Source organism: Giardia intestinalis, chromosome 5 (genome assembly GCF_000002435.2).
Source record: "Giardia intestinalis strain WB C6 chromosome 5, whole genome shotgun sequence".
In the NCBI taxonomy this organism is placed as follows: Eukaryota; Fornicata; order Diplomonadida; family Hexamitidae; genus Giardia; species Giardia duodenalis.
Genome location: NC_051860.1, coordinates 2171618 through 2188861, shown reverse-complemented (window position 1 = coordinate 2188861; position 17244 = coordinate 2171618). Strand labels below are relative to the sequence as shown.

Here is a 17244-nt window from a genome sequence, read left to right as displayed (position 1 = left end):
CTTATAAACTCCCTGACTCAATTTAACATGAGCACAGGCTTCACACAGTTTACGCAGTCGACAATCGACCAGCCTGCTGTGCAACTAGACAGTCTCGATGCGGCACGGACGTTATTTCAACGAATAAAGGGCACACCTGGATCGGATAGATACATTTCACAATCACTGGAGGCCCTCCACACCTCGTCCCCATTTTGCGCACTCAAGGCATTGGACTCCATATTGCGAACGGATGCCTCCATCCGGCCCCAGAGCTTTGTGGATAAGACGGTATTTAAACACAAGCCGACTCAGGATTTTATAGACAAGCTTCAACACCTTTCCACATTTATATCCGAGACCTATGGGCTGCGCGTTGCAAATAAGGTGTCGTGCTTCTCAATAATGGATACCCTTGCGGACACGTTGAAGGCAGATACGGCGCGTCTAGAGCACATCCTGCGGGCATCTGACGACACATTATCCCACTACTTCTCCGAGAATTACGACATTAAGGCGCTACTCCACAAGCGGAGAGTTCTCAATGCGGCCACCTCCATCTCCCGCTCCATTCTGGCGCTTAAATCGACCACCCTGTTAATTGACCAACTTCTGCACAAGCGGGATCTCATCAACGCCATTGCCATTTTTCATCTTGCAGACGTTGCCATGCGGACATCCAGGACTGTGCTTGTGGATGTTGATACTATGCGGAGTGGCCTCAAGAGAGATCACGAGCGGCTATCCTATCAGTTAAAGCATCAGATTATGGCTTTGTTCTACGGTAAAGGCACTGCAACAGGATCCCTCTACACCGTCGCCAGTTTAGCTGGAAGCCCTGCTACGACCACCAAGCAGGGGTCTCCTGGTACCAATGGAGCAGCTGGGACTCTGTCATCTTCACAGTCTGGGCAAGATACTGACGTACTTTCTTCGATTCCATGCATATCTAGCTCGTATAGCTTGGGCCTCTATAGGATGATCCAGAATTTACCATTTCTCCCACTCTGTACGTTCTTGCGCTCGGTTGCTGCTCGCTCTTATCAGACAACCGACCTAATTCAGACCTTTATAGATTCACTAGGTGTCCTGAAGAGCTTTGCTTTGGAACGCAATCCGTTCTTCAACATTACTCCCTCACAGGAAGCCGTCATTCGAAACTCTACCATCGATACTATGCCTCCAGAGCTTTATGGTGTCCTGCTGGGACAGTGTTTTTTGATGCTGCACGAATCAGACATAGCCGCTGGAAGAATCGGCGACATATCGGACTTTCTAAGGGGGCTTCTGGTTGAGAACATGGATTCCCGGCTAATAGAGATGTACCACAGAGCGGAGCAAGAATCCAGCTTTGTGGATGAGGGTCAAAGTTCTACCCTTTCCACCGACAAGATGTCTTACATCTCGTCTGCACTTGATCTCCATCGAGCAGATCATGTACTAAGGCTTAGAAGACTCATTTTTAGTTCGTCTGGCGGTGTTCATGTACCAGAGTTCAGATTAGTAGACACAAATCCGCTTAAGGATTTTGCAAAGGTGACTAGACGCTTCTTCCAAAGAGTATATTTTTCCATGATAAATGCTACGCTATTGTATGGATCGTTTCTTGTTTCTTATAGTTTCTATCTCCAAGCGCTGAAGCAACCGAGTCCTTTTGACAATCAACAATCTCCCCCGGTAGGGCTATCTCTTGCAAAGACATTGCAGCCTTCGAAAAGCAGGGCCATTCTCCAGCCATCTGCATTCAACATAGACGCCATGGTCCCGATCTCTTCGGTGCCTGTAATGCCTCCCCATCCTCCTCTGCAATCTCCTGGCTCGCCGGCTCAACCTGAGCATGTAAGCTTCAAGAAGATTCTTGAAACTCTCTTCTTCATGCTGGCGGAGACAAATCCATCGTCTGCTTTGGAATTTCTAAATACAGACGTGGATTCTTCTCCATCTGGCGGGTTTTCTGACCCCACTATGTTTATGTCCAGCTTCTCTACAAGCACCAATCAGAAGCGGATCATTTCTGCCTCCTTTTCTTCCGCGGCCTCTGCCGGAAAATTGGTATCCATAAAGGCTAATGAGCAGCTCCCGTTCATCAATACCATCTTTGCTTTAGATGCCAGGTATCCATTTATAGGATATAATGATAGTCTCAAGCAGTTTTTAGGCGCATTCTATGATGCAGCCATCCGTCGCTTGGCCTACTACTGCTCAATGGTCATCAAGAGCTCTGGCTACGCTAAGTCGTCTGCGCAGATGCATCAGCAAACGCATGGTGATAAGCTCACCATTGGCGGGCACGATGGTGTGTACGCTGCTGCGGGATCATCTGCTTCTGACCAGGATGGGCGAGTTTTAACGGATACTGCGACCAGTTCTTTGTTCAGCCTTTCATGGGTTCGATCCCTATCGCTCTATTCATCGTCTCCGGGGGTTTCCAAGGCTCTGAGCTCCGTCAAACCCAATAACTGGAACGCGCTTCTAATTGAGAATCACCTTCTTTCTTTCTATCATTGCGCTGTCATGCTCACCAATGTAATAGAGATCAATCCAATAGATGAAATATTTACTCAGTTTTTCTCACGATTATTGGACAATTATACTTCGTACATAAACAGCAATGTCAACAATCTCTTTGCTTTGGTCTCCCTTCAGGATCTCGAGCTGGGACTTTACACCACCAACTCTCGAGTCTACGGGTTGGGGGTCCTCTCTTCTTTGACCAGCTTACAGCAGCCTGATGATGATGTTAGCTGTTACTCTACTTGTGAGGCGCCGTCTGAACTTACCGACGCCTTTACATCTACTACGGGACTTCTGCGCGTTGAATCTTCTTACTCTTTGGCTCGTGCTCTCCTGGGTGATGAAAGAACTGTCATGTCTGATAGACCTGAACTTACCGCATACAAGCTTGCACAGTATACACTGCGTTTTCTTAATGATATGATGGCGTTTTCATCGATGTCAAGCAAGTACTATGAAGCGAACTCTGCTCTAATTCTTAGCACCATCTGTAACACGTTCTTGAACATGATTTATATGCGCTTGCACATACACTATAAAGCCCTCTATAGCTATGCTCTATTCTTCACACCTGCTGGTAATTCTCCCATCGAAGGCTCTACTGTCAGCGGGTATGAAGCTCTTCTGGATGATTATATTGGTTCTGCAGCCATTACCAGCGATAGAATTGCAAGCCTGGACAAGGCACTGGGACAGCACGGGATCGAACAGTATGCCAGTGTGTCCTCGTTCTACAGTCTGGGGACGTTTGCCATTCTCGATGAAATTATTGACACCAGGCAGACCATGGACGGGGTCTCAACTCTTGTGGGTGTGGGACGCAGCACACCGGGCTCATCAGTCATCTCAAGACGTTCCTCTGCTGCACACTCTTTTACCTTAAACCCAATAACTGCGCCGTTTAGACAAAGCAGAACCATGGAGGGCTGTGAGAGGCCTGTCAAGACACGAACGCATAGCAGACAATCATCCAGCCTGCAGATCCTTGATGCAGAAGTAGAGCGTGCTAGTTTTAATTTTGCACTCGATGGACACAACGGGGGTATTGGCGAAGATCTTAGGGAACCAGAACAAGCCTCTATTAAGTGTAGTCAGAATCAATCTGAAGGGGATGCTCTTCTAGAAAAACTACCCACTGCGGTCCTTGTTGATGGAGGTATGCTTGAGCACGCCTTGTACTGTCTTCAAGGGTGTATCCTCGTGTATGATTATTTGAAGAAATTTACACCAGTCCCACCTTCATCAGACCATGTATGGTATTCGCGATTCGAGCTTACGATAAAGAAGATCGTGCATTTTATTATATTAGAATGGAGGCTCTATGTCTCGGTTCATATCCGTCAGGGATTTGACGAAGACCTGAACGCGCCTCCTGAACATGTGCAGCTGGGAGCACAGTCTCCTGTGTCAGCAGGGTACAATAGCTTTGTCTCTAGCATAAAAGCGCTCCGAGTACTAAGCGAGCGGCCGGACTTTAAGTGGATTATGAATTATGACACCCTCTTGTTTGATCACATCTTCTATACCGTGGAGCGGGTCTTTATGGAAAGACTCAATAGGGTTTCATCATCTGTGCTTAGACACGACCAAATGACGCGTATGGCGGCAGCACTGCAATACATTTCTTCTATCGCCACCGGCCCCGCGTCTTTCCGCTCTGTCTTCCAAAAGCTGCACAGCCTCTGTGCAGGATGATAGGTGCGGCCCTGTCACTAAGTGAACTGTGACTTACTTCTCTACTACATCATCTTCGGTCTCGTTTGGCCCGTTGTTGAGCTGAATGTCGTTTGTATCCCTGCATTCTGTATGCGTAGGTGGGCGCGATCTTGCTTCTGGCTTTTCATAAGGCTTAAGCGCTACCACACAATCTGTCTTCTTAGCTAGCTTTGCTATCGTGGCGGCATTCTTACTTTCTAGATCTACAAGGCCATGCTCGTGCACGGCAAGGGCCTTGACAGCAGCGACCTTTCCTGCTTTAGCAGCCAACATGAGAGCTGTCCTTCCTGAGTAATTAACCATTCTTTGTTCTACCCCCTGCAGCACCCCAATGCATTCCAACTTGTCCTGAAGCGCAGCTGCCATCAGGGCAGTGAGGCGTGCCCCATGGGTAAAAAGTCTGGCCTCAGTTGATACTAGCTTTTCACAGGCAGCAGCCGACCCAGAACGGGATGCTATCATTAGGGCTGTGGGCCGGGCAAACTCAACTCCCCCGACAGTAAATCCTTTTGTTGCTCTGATGTGAGCCTCGTAGGGTAGTAGGAGTTCTACAATGTCGGCATGGTCCCTCTCTGCTGCTTCCATCAGAGCAGTCCTTCCGGCTTTGTTGTAGCAGCCAGCCATGTGTAGTAGCTTTCCAACCTCGTCTGTACTGTTCTTAATAGCTGCCAAGTGGAGTAGTGTAGATTGGTCCGTATCAACCGCGTCACCCTTCCGCTCTAAATAGCTTACGACCTCTTCGTGCTTGAAGTTCTTGGCCAGCTGACACGCGGTCTTGTTCTGGCCGTTAATCCGTCCTACCATATGATGGTAACGTTTGACTAATGAAATGTCCCCTGCTTCTGCTGCTTTGTGAAGAAGTGTATTCTTGGCTTCATCCGCCACTACTTCCCGCTCTGCTAGTAAGGAGTAAATCGGTTCGTGACCGTTTCTGTATGCATAAGATCCGGCCGTCACTGCATTTTGGTCAAATAGTCCTATCTCGTGCTCAGAAAGAAGTTGTACAACGTCTAAGTGCCCTGCCCTTGCAGCAATCATAAGAGCTGTCATACCCGTGTTTGTTCTGCATCTAACCTGGTCTAATAGATGACTACATTCACGTAGGTCTCCAAAGAAGGCGCTCGTCATAAGATCCGTAAATCCTATAGAACATAGAATATGCCCTTCTCGTTCCATTAACTCACGAGCTAGGTCAGGATGATTTTGCTCAATTGCTAGTTGGAGCGCGAAGTTTCCATCTTTTCGTATAACCTGTGCCTCTGCAGCAATTAAGTGCCTTGCAACATCGGTTTTTCCTGTCAACACGGCCTGCATTAGAGCGGTATTATCTGACCTGTCCACCGTTCCTGCTTCCACGTGTACTAAAGCATTCAATGCTTCAACATTCTCGTGTTGTGCGGCCAGCATAAGTGCCGTATACCCTTGGTGGTTCTGTAGTCCTCCCTCTCTATTGAGCAGGATAGCTATTGCCTCGATCCTATTGGTCAAAGCTGCTGCCATTAATGCCGTATGTTGTCCATTAGAATCACGCATCTCTGCTTCCTCTTCCTCCAAAAGCTTCACACAAGTTGCATGCCCGTTGCACGCGGCGAGCATGAGAGCAGTGATATCCTTCCACCCTGCTAGTACATCAGGTCCTGTTTGTGTGGTTAGCTTGGCTTCAGAAAGCAGCATCTCAACGCATTTATCATATCCCCGTTCAGCTGCCAGCATTAACGCTGTCTTATCATTGCTATTGTAAGTAGATGCCAGATGGAGATACTTTGATATGTCTTCTGGTCTATTGCTAAGAACGGAACGATGCAGAAGAGTGTTTCCATCTGGATCTAACAAAGACTCATAACGCGTCAACAAATCAATAATTTGCTGGTTTCCTATTTCTAGTGCCAAAGTGCCTGCAGTTTTCCCATCATTATTCGTTATGGTTTTCTCTTCTTCTATTAGCCTGGTAACAATAGGAAGACAATTGGCCTCAACGGAGTACATACATGCCGTATAGCCCCTGATGTCTTGTCTCTTTGTTTGGTGCATATACTGTCGAAAGGTTTTGTAGCTTGCTGCCATAATTGCGATCATTAATTCTGTAAAACCCTCTTGCAGAAGAAGGTGGCGCTCGTAGTGGATGGCAGCCCTGAACAGAGCGTGCTTGTGTTCCTTCATCAACTGTGTTGTTATAAAAGATCCTCGAACACCTGCGTAGGGAAGTGGACGAGCAGCCTTTTTGGCTTCGAGCTCTTCTCGAAGCCTTTCCGAGCTCTTCTTTTCTCCCGAAACCTGACCCTTGTCTGAGCCGCCCGGTCGAGCCCCCGAGCGGCTGCTTGTTCTTGACGGCGGTTTGGCATCATCATCCATAGCTGTATTGGGCCGCGATACCTTTTTCTTCTTCCCTCGAGCCTTCTTTTCTGCAGCAAGGCGCTCAGCTTGTTCCGCTGCTTCTTGCTCCGCTGCTTCTGCAGCGGCTATCTCATCTAACTCCGCCTTGGTTGGAATGTAGTCAAGGTCGCCATAGTCCACATTCGGTAGCCTGTGTATGTAGCCACTTTCAGAAAGAAGATAGTAAGCTGCCGTGTAGGCGTGATTTTCGAGTGCAACCATCAAGGCTGTGCGGCCTAGGTTATCGGTGTAGAACTGCTGAAAGGGAAGATAAAGAGAAATGCTTCGGTATTCATCGAGTCCTGCAGCAATCATCAAGTCTGTCATCCCTAACTCAGACGTTCTAGATATGCCGCGAGAGACGTCTGCGACTCGATTCATCTCGGATGTGCAGTACTCGTCAAATAAGGAACGTAGTGTAACCCTTTCTTTGGCTACTGTGCGAGTCATTCGCTCAACCAACTCAACGATATGCACCCCAAATCTAGCTCTACAATGGAGAGACAATAAATATGCTCTCCCTTTAGTGAATTCGGTAAAGTCATCGGTTGTCAGTATCAATCTAAGGACTATTTGCCCTAGCAGAAAAACGATAGTTTCTGGGCTGGGATTTTTATAGATGTCCAAAGGCCATTGATCTGGAGGAGTAGCAGGTCTTGGTTGCTTCCGGCCATAGTACGGACGAAGTGCTAGTTTTGCGTGTCCATCCGCCTGAAGATACACGTTCTCAAGTGAAATTGAGTGGCATAGTAGCTTAATCGCTTCCTTGTGCATATGTCGATCGAAGACAAACTTAACGGCTCCAAGAAGGTCAATCAGGAAAGCAGTGATGCTATGAGTGGTGCTAAATATTCGCAAAGACGTCTGTACACAAAGCTCGTCTGAAAGTGGACGCAATGTGGCTGCCTCTGAAACTAAAGAGTAACTGCATCTAGATCTATCGTTGATGAGAGTCAAATACACTAGTAAACTAGGGTGCTTGCAGTCTATTAGATGATAGAGATTTCGTGCAAGTTGTCGACGCTTAGCAACAGTCAAGTCTGCATAAGAAAAGGCTTCCATCAAAACAGGGACCCCCCGACCCCGCTGTATAGCGATAGTCTTATCAGGGCCTGCTACAAAAAGGGGAATATAATGAGAGACTGAAGGCCTCATTCACGATAGATATTTTATCGCTTTGAGACTTAAAAGCCACTAAATTCACTATCTATCCTCATAAAGTATTTTGCAAAGGACGTCAAATTCGCGCCCAAATGAAGACTCTCTAAATCTGTCGCCTCGCCGTGTCGGCTCCCCTGCCGTGATGAAGCCCAGCCCTGAGGTCAATCGCCGGGCTAAAATCTGTAATAGAAGGAGCATTTCGCCCCGATTATGTAAGTACAATCTTCTGATCATTGCAGCAACATCCTGAGAGAGGTTAGACGAGTTAGCCAGTAGCACGGCCTTGATGAGATCGAGCTTATCCTTGCTTTGCTGGATCTCCTGACGCGTTCCCGGTGCACAGTCTACCCCAATTACTTGAACGGTGTGGTACAGTTCGGACAGAACCTTTAGCTCAGCGATGACGAGGAGAGGATCATTATCCTTGAAGCAGAAGCGAGAGAGGTGTGCAAGATAGAGGGTCGGGAAGGCAGCCAAAATCTTGGATGCTATTGCACTGGCTGATTGTGGCGGAAGAAGGTTCCTGCAAAGCGGAGCTGCACTGGAGAAGAAACGTGAGCTGGGAGGCCTAAACTCATAGGTTGACACAAGGACTGATAGCTGATTGGTAAGGAGCCCAAAAATATAACGAACATGCAGCGGGATTCTCTCTGCACTGTTCACCATACAAGTCCCAGTTGAGCTTGCCCATTGGCAAAACTCCTCATAGCTCATACATGCAAGCTTTGAGCTTGTAGCATCAGAATCGTGTGCAATATCGGCTTCGCTATAGCTGTTTGATTTGCAATTACAGTAAATTATGCGGCAGCCAGCCAACGTAAGCTCAACGTATAGATTCGAGAGCCGATGGAGTGCGAGCTCCACAGAGGCGTAGAAGCGCCTCAGCTCTCTGTGAATGATCTGGTCCAGCTCCTCATTTCGCTCAAAAGCAAGAACGTCTGTGATCAGAAAATCGCTCATCTCTTGCAATCCTGTCATTGTGGCCGAGATTATATCGAAGAAGTTGTCAGTCAGCGGTATGAATACGCCTGAGGTGGCACTTGCAAACGATCTCGACATGGCCACATCCCCCGGGTGCTCCTCCCCCAACCTCTTCTCAGCTAGTAAAATGGGCTTGACATCGCTAATCGAGTATCCCGAGTTCTTTTTGTAATATTCTACGGACGCATTTCCAAAGCAAAGAGGAGTGCCACAATCAGACACTCTGCATAGGGAGAGAGAGAAGGGGTTAGTGGAAGCAGCATCCCCCATATATAAGGCTAGTACGGACTCTCCATACTCCTTCCACGCTGCCCTGAGCTTAGGATTCTTGCTGATGGGCTCGACAGCATAAGTCCCCGGAGGAGATGTTATCAGTAGGGGCAGGATTCTATAAGTGGCCGTCCTAACGTCGTGTATCTCCATAGAGCTGCTATCCTGGACAGCACCCTCAGGAAAATACCCAGCAGACGCAGAAAAGCAAAGGGATGCATAACCCGTAACACACAATCCAATCTTTGCAACAAGAAAGGCAAGAATCCGCTTGACCAGAGTTGCCTGCACAGTCTGAAATGTCTGGGTCTTGTAGCTGTAAAAGGAAAGCCTGGGAGACGCTGCTTCTGGCGGTGACAAGTCCTTGAAGAACATGTATCTTGCTCTATAGATCACAGCCTTGTACTTTGCAATAAGGTCGCTGAGACTCTGCTCAGAGAACAACGAGCTTGAAAGGCCCTTACTGCAAGTATTTAGGATTAACGTATCAATTGCCTCATGGTGGGACCTAAAAGGCTCCAGCATAACAGTCGCGGATAGGTAGTTCTCTAGGTATATGCTTTCGTGGATAAAGTAATCTTGGAATAATAGCTTGATCGCATGCTCGGCAGTCTCTAAGAAGTTAACAGAGAGTTTCGCAATGATGCTGTCAAGTGCATCCTTGCTCTGGACGCCATCTCTGTTCACCTGTGTCACTGGACCAGTTGCTGCTTTGAGCTGACCGTCATGCATCTGGACTTCTCCCAGCGTACGATCTGTGAAAGGCCAGGGTGCAGTGACCTGTACATATGTGGGAACCACTTTTAGCGCACTGGATCTGTAGTAGGCTGGGAGAAATTGATGAACAAGAAGGCTTAGCTCTCTGTTCGACGAAGAGGTAAGCGCGTCGGGCATATAGTTCTGTACTCGCTCATAAGTAGTGAGCAGTTCGAGCAGGGAAATGTCGTCTCGAGAACCACCATATCCAGTCTTGGATGGCTTGTTAATGAACACTTCTATGCTCATAAATGCAGGAAGTTGTGGAATAAGCTGCATGGCGAGGTTATTGCTTAGCGAGCAATGAAACTTAAAGTCCGCCTTATTGATTGGCTGGTAATAGTTTCCAGGAATGTCTTCTACAAAGGCAGAGGCCTTGAATTTGTTGAGACCGTTAAGAAGGGATGAAAGTCTCGCTAACGATGAGGGAAGATCAATAGAAGGAGCAACAATCGTGTCCAAATCTAAAACTATTGTTTGGGCCTTAGCGGTGAACTCTCCATCTAAAAGGGCTGCGCTTGTTGTCCTAGCCAACGCGTTTTTACAAATTTCACAAAGTAGTGTGTATAGCGCTTGCGTTTGCTCGTAAAGTGCCTTCCTCCTTTCTATCTCAGAGGTAAGTTCGTTAAGAGAAGGCACTTTGGCATTGAAATTCAAATAATGATTGATAAAATATTCACCAAACGCCCAGGGAATATTGTCAAATTCTTCATCAGCCTCAAAATAGTATGACCAAGAATACAGATTGGTGGCTTGAATGTCAGATATCGGGTACATCATTATCTGCACCATATTGACATCTGGAACAGTATGAGAAGAGAGGTCTGAAAGAGAAGCAGCAGAACGAGAGACTTGGGAGGATACCAAGGAAGCTGTTCCTGCCTTTTGCTCGAACGGGGCAAATATGGAAGCGACTATTTGCGGATTGATACTCCCAATTGAGTTTGATGAAGCCTTTTCTGTTTCCCTTAGCAGCTCGATATTTGAACGTATCTTCTGCATGATGGAGTCTGTAAATGCCATCTTAGCCCCATCCAGGGATGAAAAGCGGAAGTCGTACCCATAGATCAAGGGGTATTCCTCAAAGGAGAGCCCTGACAAGTCTACTCCACGTAGAAGCTCTGTAATATTCAGGGCAGTGATCTTCCGCACCAAATCTTCCATTAGGCACTTTATTATGACGTATACTCGTACTAGAATGAGGCTTACCTTAGCCTTATCATTGGCATATTCCTTCACGATCGTATCGAGAGTAGCCGTTATGCTTTCTACCATTATGCGGAGAACCAGTTGGACCACCTGAATGACCATAGGATGAGGATTGGGAAGCGTCAAGAAACAGATGCGAAACATGCCCTTCAAGATGCAGAAACTAGCGGTAAAGTATTCTGTGAGCGGCGGGAATACTGTGCGTGCTGCTACCACCAAGTCTGAAAAGGGGTTGTTAATTTTTGATGCGGCGGGTGACGAGCTAACTGGATCGTCCTGCGGGTCTTCTGGACTCGGCCCTGGTATTGATGCTGACTCCTCGGAGAACGACAATTGCGAAAGTATATCGGGAACATCTTCGGGGCTTTGTAACAAGAGGCTATCCGCAAAGCGTGTGAGAAGATGAGACGCCGCTTTGATGCAAGCATAGGCAATAGCTTCATAAACTAGGTCATAGCAGTACATGCCGAGAACATCCATGGTAGCTATTACTCGACGTGCTTTAGCCAAATCGGGCCTTTTACGATAGTCTAGGGCACAGCAAAGCTCATAAAGAAGGCCATACCGATGACAATACAGGTCAAAAGAGTACTTGACTGGGGGTAGTTGAGTTGCCTGCTGAGAATCTCCAGACTCTTCAACTGTACGGCCATCCAAATGTATGGCATAAGTAGTGCAGATAGTGTGTACATTGTCTGCAATATGCTCCGGTCCATAAGATATGAGAGTGTTGGCTGCCTCTACCAACTCATTGAGACGTCGGCTCATTGAAGAGGTTGGCGGATAGGGTATTATGGAGTGCAAGGATGTAATTGAATCATATAGCCGCTTAATGAATGCGACGGTCTCAACGGTAGCAGTGTTGAGTTGCTCAGAGGAGAGTGGGGTAGGGAGCTGGGAGCGCAGTTCCGGAACTGATAGCAGGGACCACGAGAAAGATACATTTTCAAAACAGTCGAAACGTGGAACAGAAAGCAGGCTGTGCATATCAAATGCAGCAATCATCTCTTTAAGCATAAAAAGCATCTGGTGTCTAGTGAAAGGGTTGTTCAGTAGATACCGAAAGGCTGGGGGGATATATGGACTATCTTCATAGGGAGAGGATATCACCCTGTTCTGTTTGGACAATAAGTGCTCCAAAGTGTCTTCTTTGGCGCCTGATTTTGGCTGTGCGTAAGGTGAGTACTTAAGGTTCTCTGGTGCCAAAGAACCTGGCTTAAGCAAAGAAGGGTTCATATCAATAAAGTAATGATCCTTCGAATAGTAAGTGTTGGTGAGCAGCATCTCCGGATCTGCGCCACCTATTGTCTTGTAGAGCGTGCCTGCTGCCAGAAAGTGCTCGTAGTCCAGCTGATCAATAACAACAGCTCCGCTCTTAGCGACAGGTGCAAACTCAAAGTGCAAAGAGACCCCACCAAGAAGCCTGGCAATAATAAACTCATTAAAAAGCTGTAATAGAAATACCGATTTCTGCAGGTTCTTGGCTTTCCGCAAAATGTGAACGGCTTCTGACCCGGCTTGAGAGAGGGATGAAAGGTCCCCAATTAGAGTTTCGATGGTTGTGACATGCGCCTTGAATTTGCTTATCTGCTTTGCAGACTTGTCTATTTGGCTGGAAAAGCTAACCTTGTACTGCTGAAAACTGCGGGACTCTTGGATCTGCTTGGTAACCAAATCTGCCTCAAGCTTATCGAGATTGGAAAGGAGGTCTGCAACATGCGCGTCTAGCTGGTGGAGCTCCTCGGAAGAGAAGACCCTGCCAGAGCTGGCCTCAAGGATCGGCGACGAGCTCAGGAGCGAATTGGTAAAGGCTTCTGCAGCGAACGCCTGAGAGCTGACCTTACTTGCGAGAGAGGCATAGTCGGACATCCGCCAGACAACCTAAAGGCGCTGAGAAAATAATGCATGCGCACACTGGTCCCAAATTTTACAATAAAATCAAAAGTATTGTAAATTCAATTTGGGAAGAAAAAAAGTGAGGCAGGCAGTCTCCATGACGAGAATTACGCCGCCCCAGTCTGACCCCTGACGAACGGCTTCTCTGATCATTCACTCAACCCGCCGGCTCACAGTAGCTGCAGCGCGACCGCGCTCTCTGCGACGTACGCCACGCGAAAGAGCTGTCTGTGGACGACGGCGGCCCCGTCGCGCAGCACCACCATCCCAACGTTGGTCACTGCGCTCCGGGGGGCGCCGCCTAGGGGAATCTGGACCCTGTAGGTGTGGGCTGCCTCCGGACTTCTGCGGACGCTCCCCAGCGGCGTCTCTGTCTCGTTGCAGGCGATGTCCCAGATCACACATGCAGAAAGCTCTTGGGGGGCGTTCTTCTGCTGGCAGGAGAACTCCACGGTGCAGTCTGCGTCGGGGTCGCACGGCTTGCTGCAGTGGCGAGGGGTGAAGGTTAGCCCACTGCTATCTGCAATAAACCTGTGAGCCTGGAGGCGCGCTGGAATGATGGCGTAGTCTCCCACATTAACCAGTAAATTGGCCTCTGCAAGCTTTGCAAAGTCGTCGGGATCCTTACAGATGCCGATAGTGAAGCATCCCATGGCAGCCCCAGCGCGAACATCAGGGACCCCATCACCTAGGACGATGCACTGTGTAAAGTCGACGTCTGGATGCCGAACTTGGAAGTCTTTCAACAGATCTTCCTTTGTCTGTAGGCCAGGAGCCTCGGCCCGATAGCAAAGAAGCTCCGTAAAGTATGAATCCAGGCCTACGTATCGAAGAATCCACGACGTCTGTTCAAAGTCGTTGGCTGTCAAAGTGCAGATGAAAAACTTCTTGGACAGATCCCGCAGTAGGTCTTCAGAGCCGGGAACGCGGTAGTTTTCAGGAGGGAAATGGTGCTGAATATAAGCCCGTTGAGCCTCCATGACGGCTTTGATGAGCGTCACAGGGTCCAAGACCGTGGGGTCTACTACAGACTCTCCTGCCTCAGCAAGACAAGCATGTATCTTTTCTATCTTTCTTCGGAAGTGTAGGCCTTTCACATGGGGACGGAGAGAGTCGATCTGGCGCTTTACATCACCCGGTATTTCGAGAAACTTAATATAGTTGTCTGGGATTGCTCCCGTGCGCAGAGCCTCTAGCTGAAGCCAGTACCCCGCATATGCCACTCCGCACTCATGGACTAGCACTCCGTCAACGTCAAAAAAGCACCATTGAGTAGTTCTCTTTGCGTCTTCGGCAGGCATTAGGATTTTGGTTAAAGCAACTTCAACCACTTTCTATTCTGGTGGAAGCTCTTTCCTCACGATTAATTGCAATTACTCATTAAGATCTTGTCACAATACACCATCTCATGATAATTGGCAACTTTCCAAGACTGTACTATTGGGCCTCGCCTGTGGGTATGGCCTAAGACCGCATGGGCAAACCTCACTTATTTCTTAACCATGTCTAGAAACGAAGGCTGGTTATAATAGCATAGCGAGGGGATTCCTTCCGTTAGTGCATCCAGAGCTTGGCGCCTTTTCGGTTGTTCTGTACGGTGTGTATGGTCAATCTAGGTGATCTACCAGTGGCGCTCCTCCCCTTGGTCTTCCTTCATAGTAGGCGAAACCCACTCATGCAATCTCTGAATGCGCTCGTAAATGAGGGCCTAGAAGTACAAAGCACGCGTTCTATGTGACCCGCAGTAAAAATGTCGTCTGCGGATGATTCAGGTCAACTCCTTCAGGATCACGACTGCGCCCCGCCCCTCGCGCCAGAGAAGGACATGAGCGAAGAGGGCGCAGTAAACCCAACTGAGCCTTCAGAAATGGATGATGAAGGCAGCGTGGATGAGGACGGCGTCACCACACTTATGAAGGCAGCCAGCAGAAACGACGTGAAAGCGGTGAAGCACTACATCCCTTATCAGGCAAGGATGGTGGCAAGGTTTGTCAAGGCAGGGAGAGTAAAAATACGCGAAGGGACGGCCCTGATGGTCGCCGCAGCGCTTGGACACGTTGAGGCGGTGAAGCTGCTGATGAGGTGCGAGGGCGGCATGAGGGACAGTGAGGAGTGGACGGCCCTCATGTGGGCGGCACTTGTTGGCCGTACCGAGGTCGTGAGACTACTCCTGAAGATTGAGGGCGGCATGCAGAAGGGCAGAGGTTATACTGCCCTCGTGCTTGCAGCAAGGCATGATCATCTGGAGTGTGTCAAGTTGCTACTAGAGAAGGAGAGGGACATAAGTGGCGTAGATGCCATCCATATGGCCAATAGATGGCAGCATCCAGAGGTAGTATCTTTTCTCGAGAGTGAGGGTATTGTAGATCCATACTTGCGGATGCCGCCCAGGAAGCTTGTGAGTGAACGCGCTTAACTGTTGATTACGTCTAACGGTAGACTAGAATTTCCCTCCAGCTCTGGAAAGGGATGGTCAGCCACTAGGGTGAAGTGATGGCTGTCAGTGGGGCACACAACCACCCGTTTCCGCAGAGGCCAGGGGGAGCAGGTCTCCTTGCCCCCAGTCAGCACTGGAACGCCGATGGGTGAAACAGTCGCACAGGTGGCCTTCTCGCCCCTGATGCAGTAGTCCTCCGCAAGCAGTGGTCACTACAGATCCGTAGACACAAACCCCTGTGGAAACGGATCGTTTCCAAAACGGTAGATTACCAAAATAAAACCAAGATGTACGCCGCCTCGTCTGGATCTGCAACGGTGACTCTCAGTGTCCCACCGTTCACCTCCAAGGAGCTCCACGAGCGGTTAGGTGATGTGCTTAATGAAAGCACTATGGTGACAGTCTACTCCCTCAAGGACTTTCCGGACCTCGCTGTGCAGGAGATCCTCATCGACGGCCTGGACAAGGATGACGTGGACACCATCAAACTAGAGCTGGCCACCCTTCCCGAGCTCTCCCACCCAGGAGTCCTCAAGCACCATCAAGTGGTCGAGGACGAAGGCCTCATCTACGTCGTCACGGACCGGCACGACAGTACCCTCGAGCACCTCCTCGCCGAGCACAAACAAAGGAAGATCCCCATCCCTATCGCTACGATCCTCTCCGTCATGAAACAGCTCGCTGCCGCCCTCGCCTACCTCCACAGCGTCAATGGAGCAAACACTAGAGGCCTCGTCCACTGTGATCTCAGGCCTGCCAATGTCCTTATCAGCGCAGACGGAGAGCGCTTCGTCATCGCCGACTTCGGCCTCTGCAGGAACACATTGTGGAGTGGGAGCACTCTCATAGGAATAATGGCATACGTTGCCCCCGAGGTGCTCCTCCACAACGAGGCCAGCCCCGCCTCCGACGTGTGGAGCCTCGAGGTCATCGTCTACGAGCTTACTACTTTGAAGAGGCCGGACTTCCTGAAAGGTAAAGACCCAAAAGACGTCTTCATCGACGGGTGGAGGCCCGATCTGAGCGGTGTCACTGATGGCTTCATAAAGAGTGTTCTGGAGAGGATATTCGTGCTGGAGCCAGAGGAAAGACTGACAGCCAGGGAGCTGCACGAGACGCTCACCACAGCAGACATCCCAGTTAGTGAGTTGGGAGGTCAGTGCGTGATGCTGAAGTATAAGTGCGGATCCTTGGAGGCTGCGCTGAATGGCGCTAACGCCAGGATCGCGCTGCTGGAAGAGGATGTTAAGACTAAATCTACTAAGATCGACGCGCTTGAAGACCAAAGTAAGGAACATCTAGCTATGATTAAAGCACTGGAGAATAGGCTTGCACAGTTCGGTGACAGGATGAACACGGCTGACCCTCAGTCCAGCCTCTTTTTGCTGCCCAGGCTGATGCGTGCTGCACACAAATAGCACTGAGACCGTCTGGATGCTGCTTGAAGAAAAACTCGGCGTTGGCCAGCGTGCCGCACAGGGGCACGTCAGTCCCGTCGAGTTGCTTGTTGGGGAGGAGAGGGGCCTCCAGGACAAGAACGGCTGGACTACCTGATGATCGCCGCCTCCCTTTGATCCCGAGGAGAATCTAGTTGATAGCGAGGGCAGTACGGCCCAGCCAGTACGGACAGAGCCGTGATACTCGTACGAGCAGCACTGCACAGCCACTGAAACATGAAGCGACGGGCATGCTAGTCACAGCCGGGCGTCCTCATGGGCGCAGTACGCAGGAGGAGAGGGGAAACAGACACAATAGGGCTGGTTTGAGGCGGTGTCTCTCCTTGGGAGCAGTGCACCTGGTGTCGCTGTCACACTGACTTTTGGACTGCTCTGCGGCCCATGAGTAAATCTGCCGTTTCTTTTCAAAAGGGTAGAAGATGGCCAGAGATGCTACTATAGCCGGACGAAGTGCATACAAAGGCGCCTTGTTGATGTGGCGGTGGTGCAGGACAG

At 49.3% G+C, this 17244-nt stretch overlaps 6 protein-coding genes across 6 annotated transcripts; 3 read left to right on the top strand and 3 right to left on the bottom strand.

The window, feature by feature from the left end:
- Positions 1-27: 27 nt before the first annotated feature.
- Positions 28-4188, top strand: GL50803_0040369 (uncharacterized protein; the record flags this gene model as incomplete). The annotated part of the gene is made up of 1 exon (XM_001708903.2): positions 28-4188. One exon carries the CDS (start codon positions 28-30, stop codon positions 4186-4188), a length of 4161 nt encoding a protein of 1386 aa, XP_001708955.2.
- Positions 4189-4221: 33 nt separating this feature from the next.
- Positions 4222-7737, bottom strand: GL50803_0092134 (Ankyrin repeat protein 1; the record flags this gene model as incomplete). The annotated part of the gene is made up of 1 exon (XM_001708905.1): positions 4222-7737. The coding sequence occupies one exon, from the start codon at positions 7735-7737 to the stop codon at positions 4222-4224; it is 3516 nt and encodes a 1171-aa protein (XP_001708957.1).
- Positions 7738-7785: 48 nt separating this feature from the next.
- GL50803_0092132 (uncharacterized protein) lies at positions 7786-12828 on the bottom strand (the record flags this gene model as incomplete). Its single annotated transcript, XM_001708906.1, has 1 exon — positions 7786-12828. The coding sequence occupies one exon, from the start codon at positions 12826-12828 to the stop codon at positions 7786-7788; it is 5043 nt and encodes a 1680-aa protein (XP_001708958.1).
- Positions 12829-13025: 197 nt separating this feature from the next.
- GL50803_0029181 (uncharacterized protein) lies at positions 13026-14156 on the bottom strand (the record flags this gene model as incomplete). Its single annotated transcript, XM_001708908.1, has 1 exon — positions 13026-14156. The coding sequence occupies one exon, from the start codon at positions 14154-14156 to the stop codon at positions 13026-13028; it is 1131 nt and encodes a 376-aa protein (XP_001708960.1).
- A 449-nt stretch (positions 14157-14605) lies between these two features.
- GL50803_0010410 (Ankyrin repeat protein 1) lies at positions 14606-15271 on the top strand (the record flags this gene model as incomplete). The annotated part of the gene is made up of 1 exon (XM_001708909.1): positions 14606-15271. The coding sequence occupies one exon, from the start codon at positions 14606-14608 to the stop codon at positions 15269-15271; it is 666 nt and encodes a 221-aa protein (XP_001708961.1).
- Positions 15272-15579: 308 nt separating this feature from the next.
- Positions 15580-16710, top strand: GL50803_00112553 (Kinase, NEK; the record flags this gene model as incomplete). Its single annotated transcript, XM_001708910.1, has 1 exon — positions 15580-16710. The coding sequence occupies one exon, from the start codon at positions 15580-15582 to the stop codon at positions 16708-16710; it is 1131 nt and encodes a 376-aa protein (XP_001708962.1).
- Between the last annotated feature and the right edge of the window lie 534 nt (positions 16711-17244).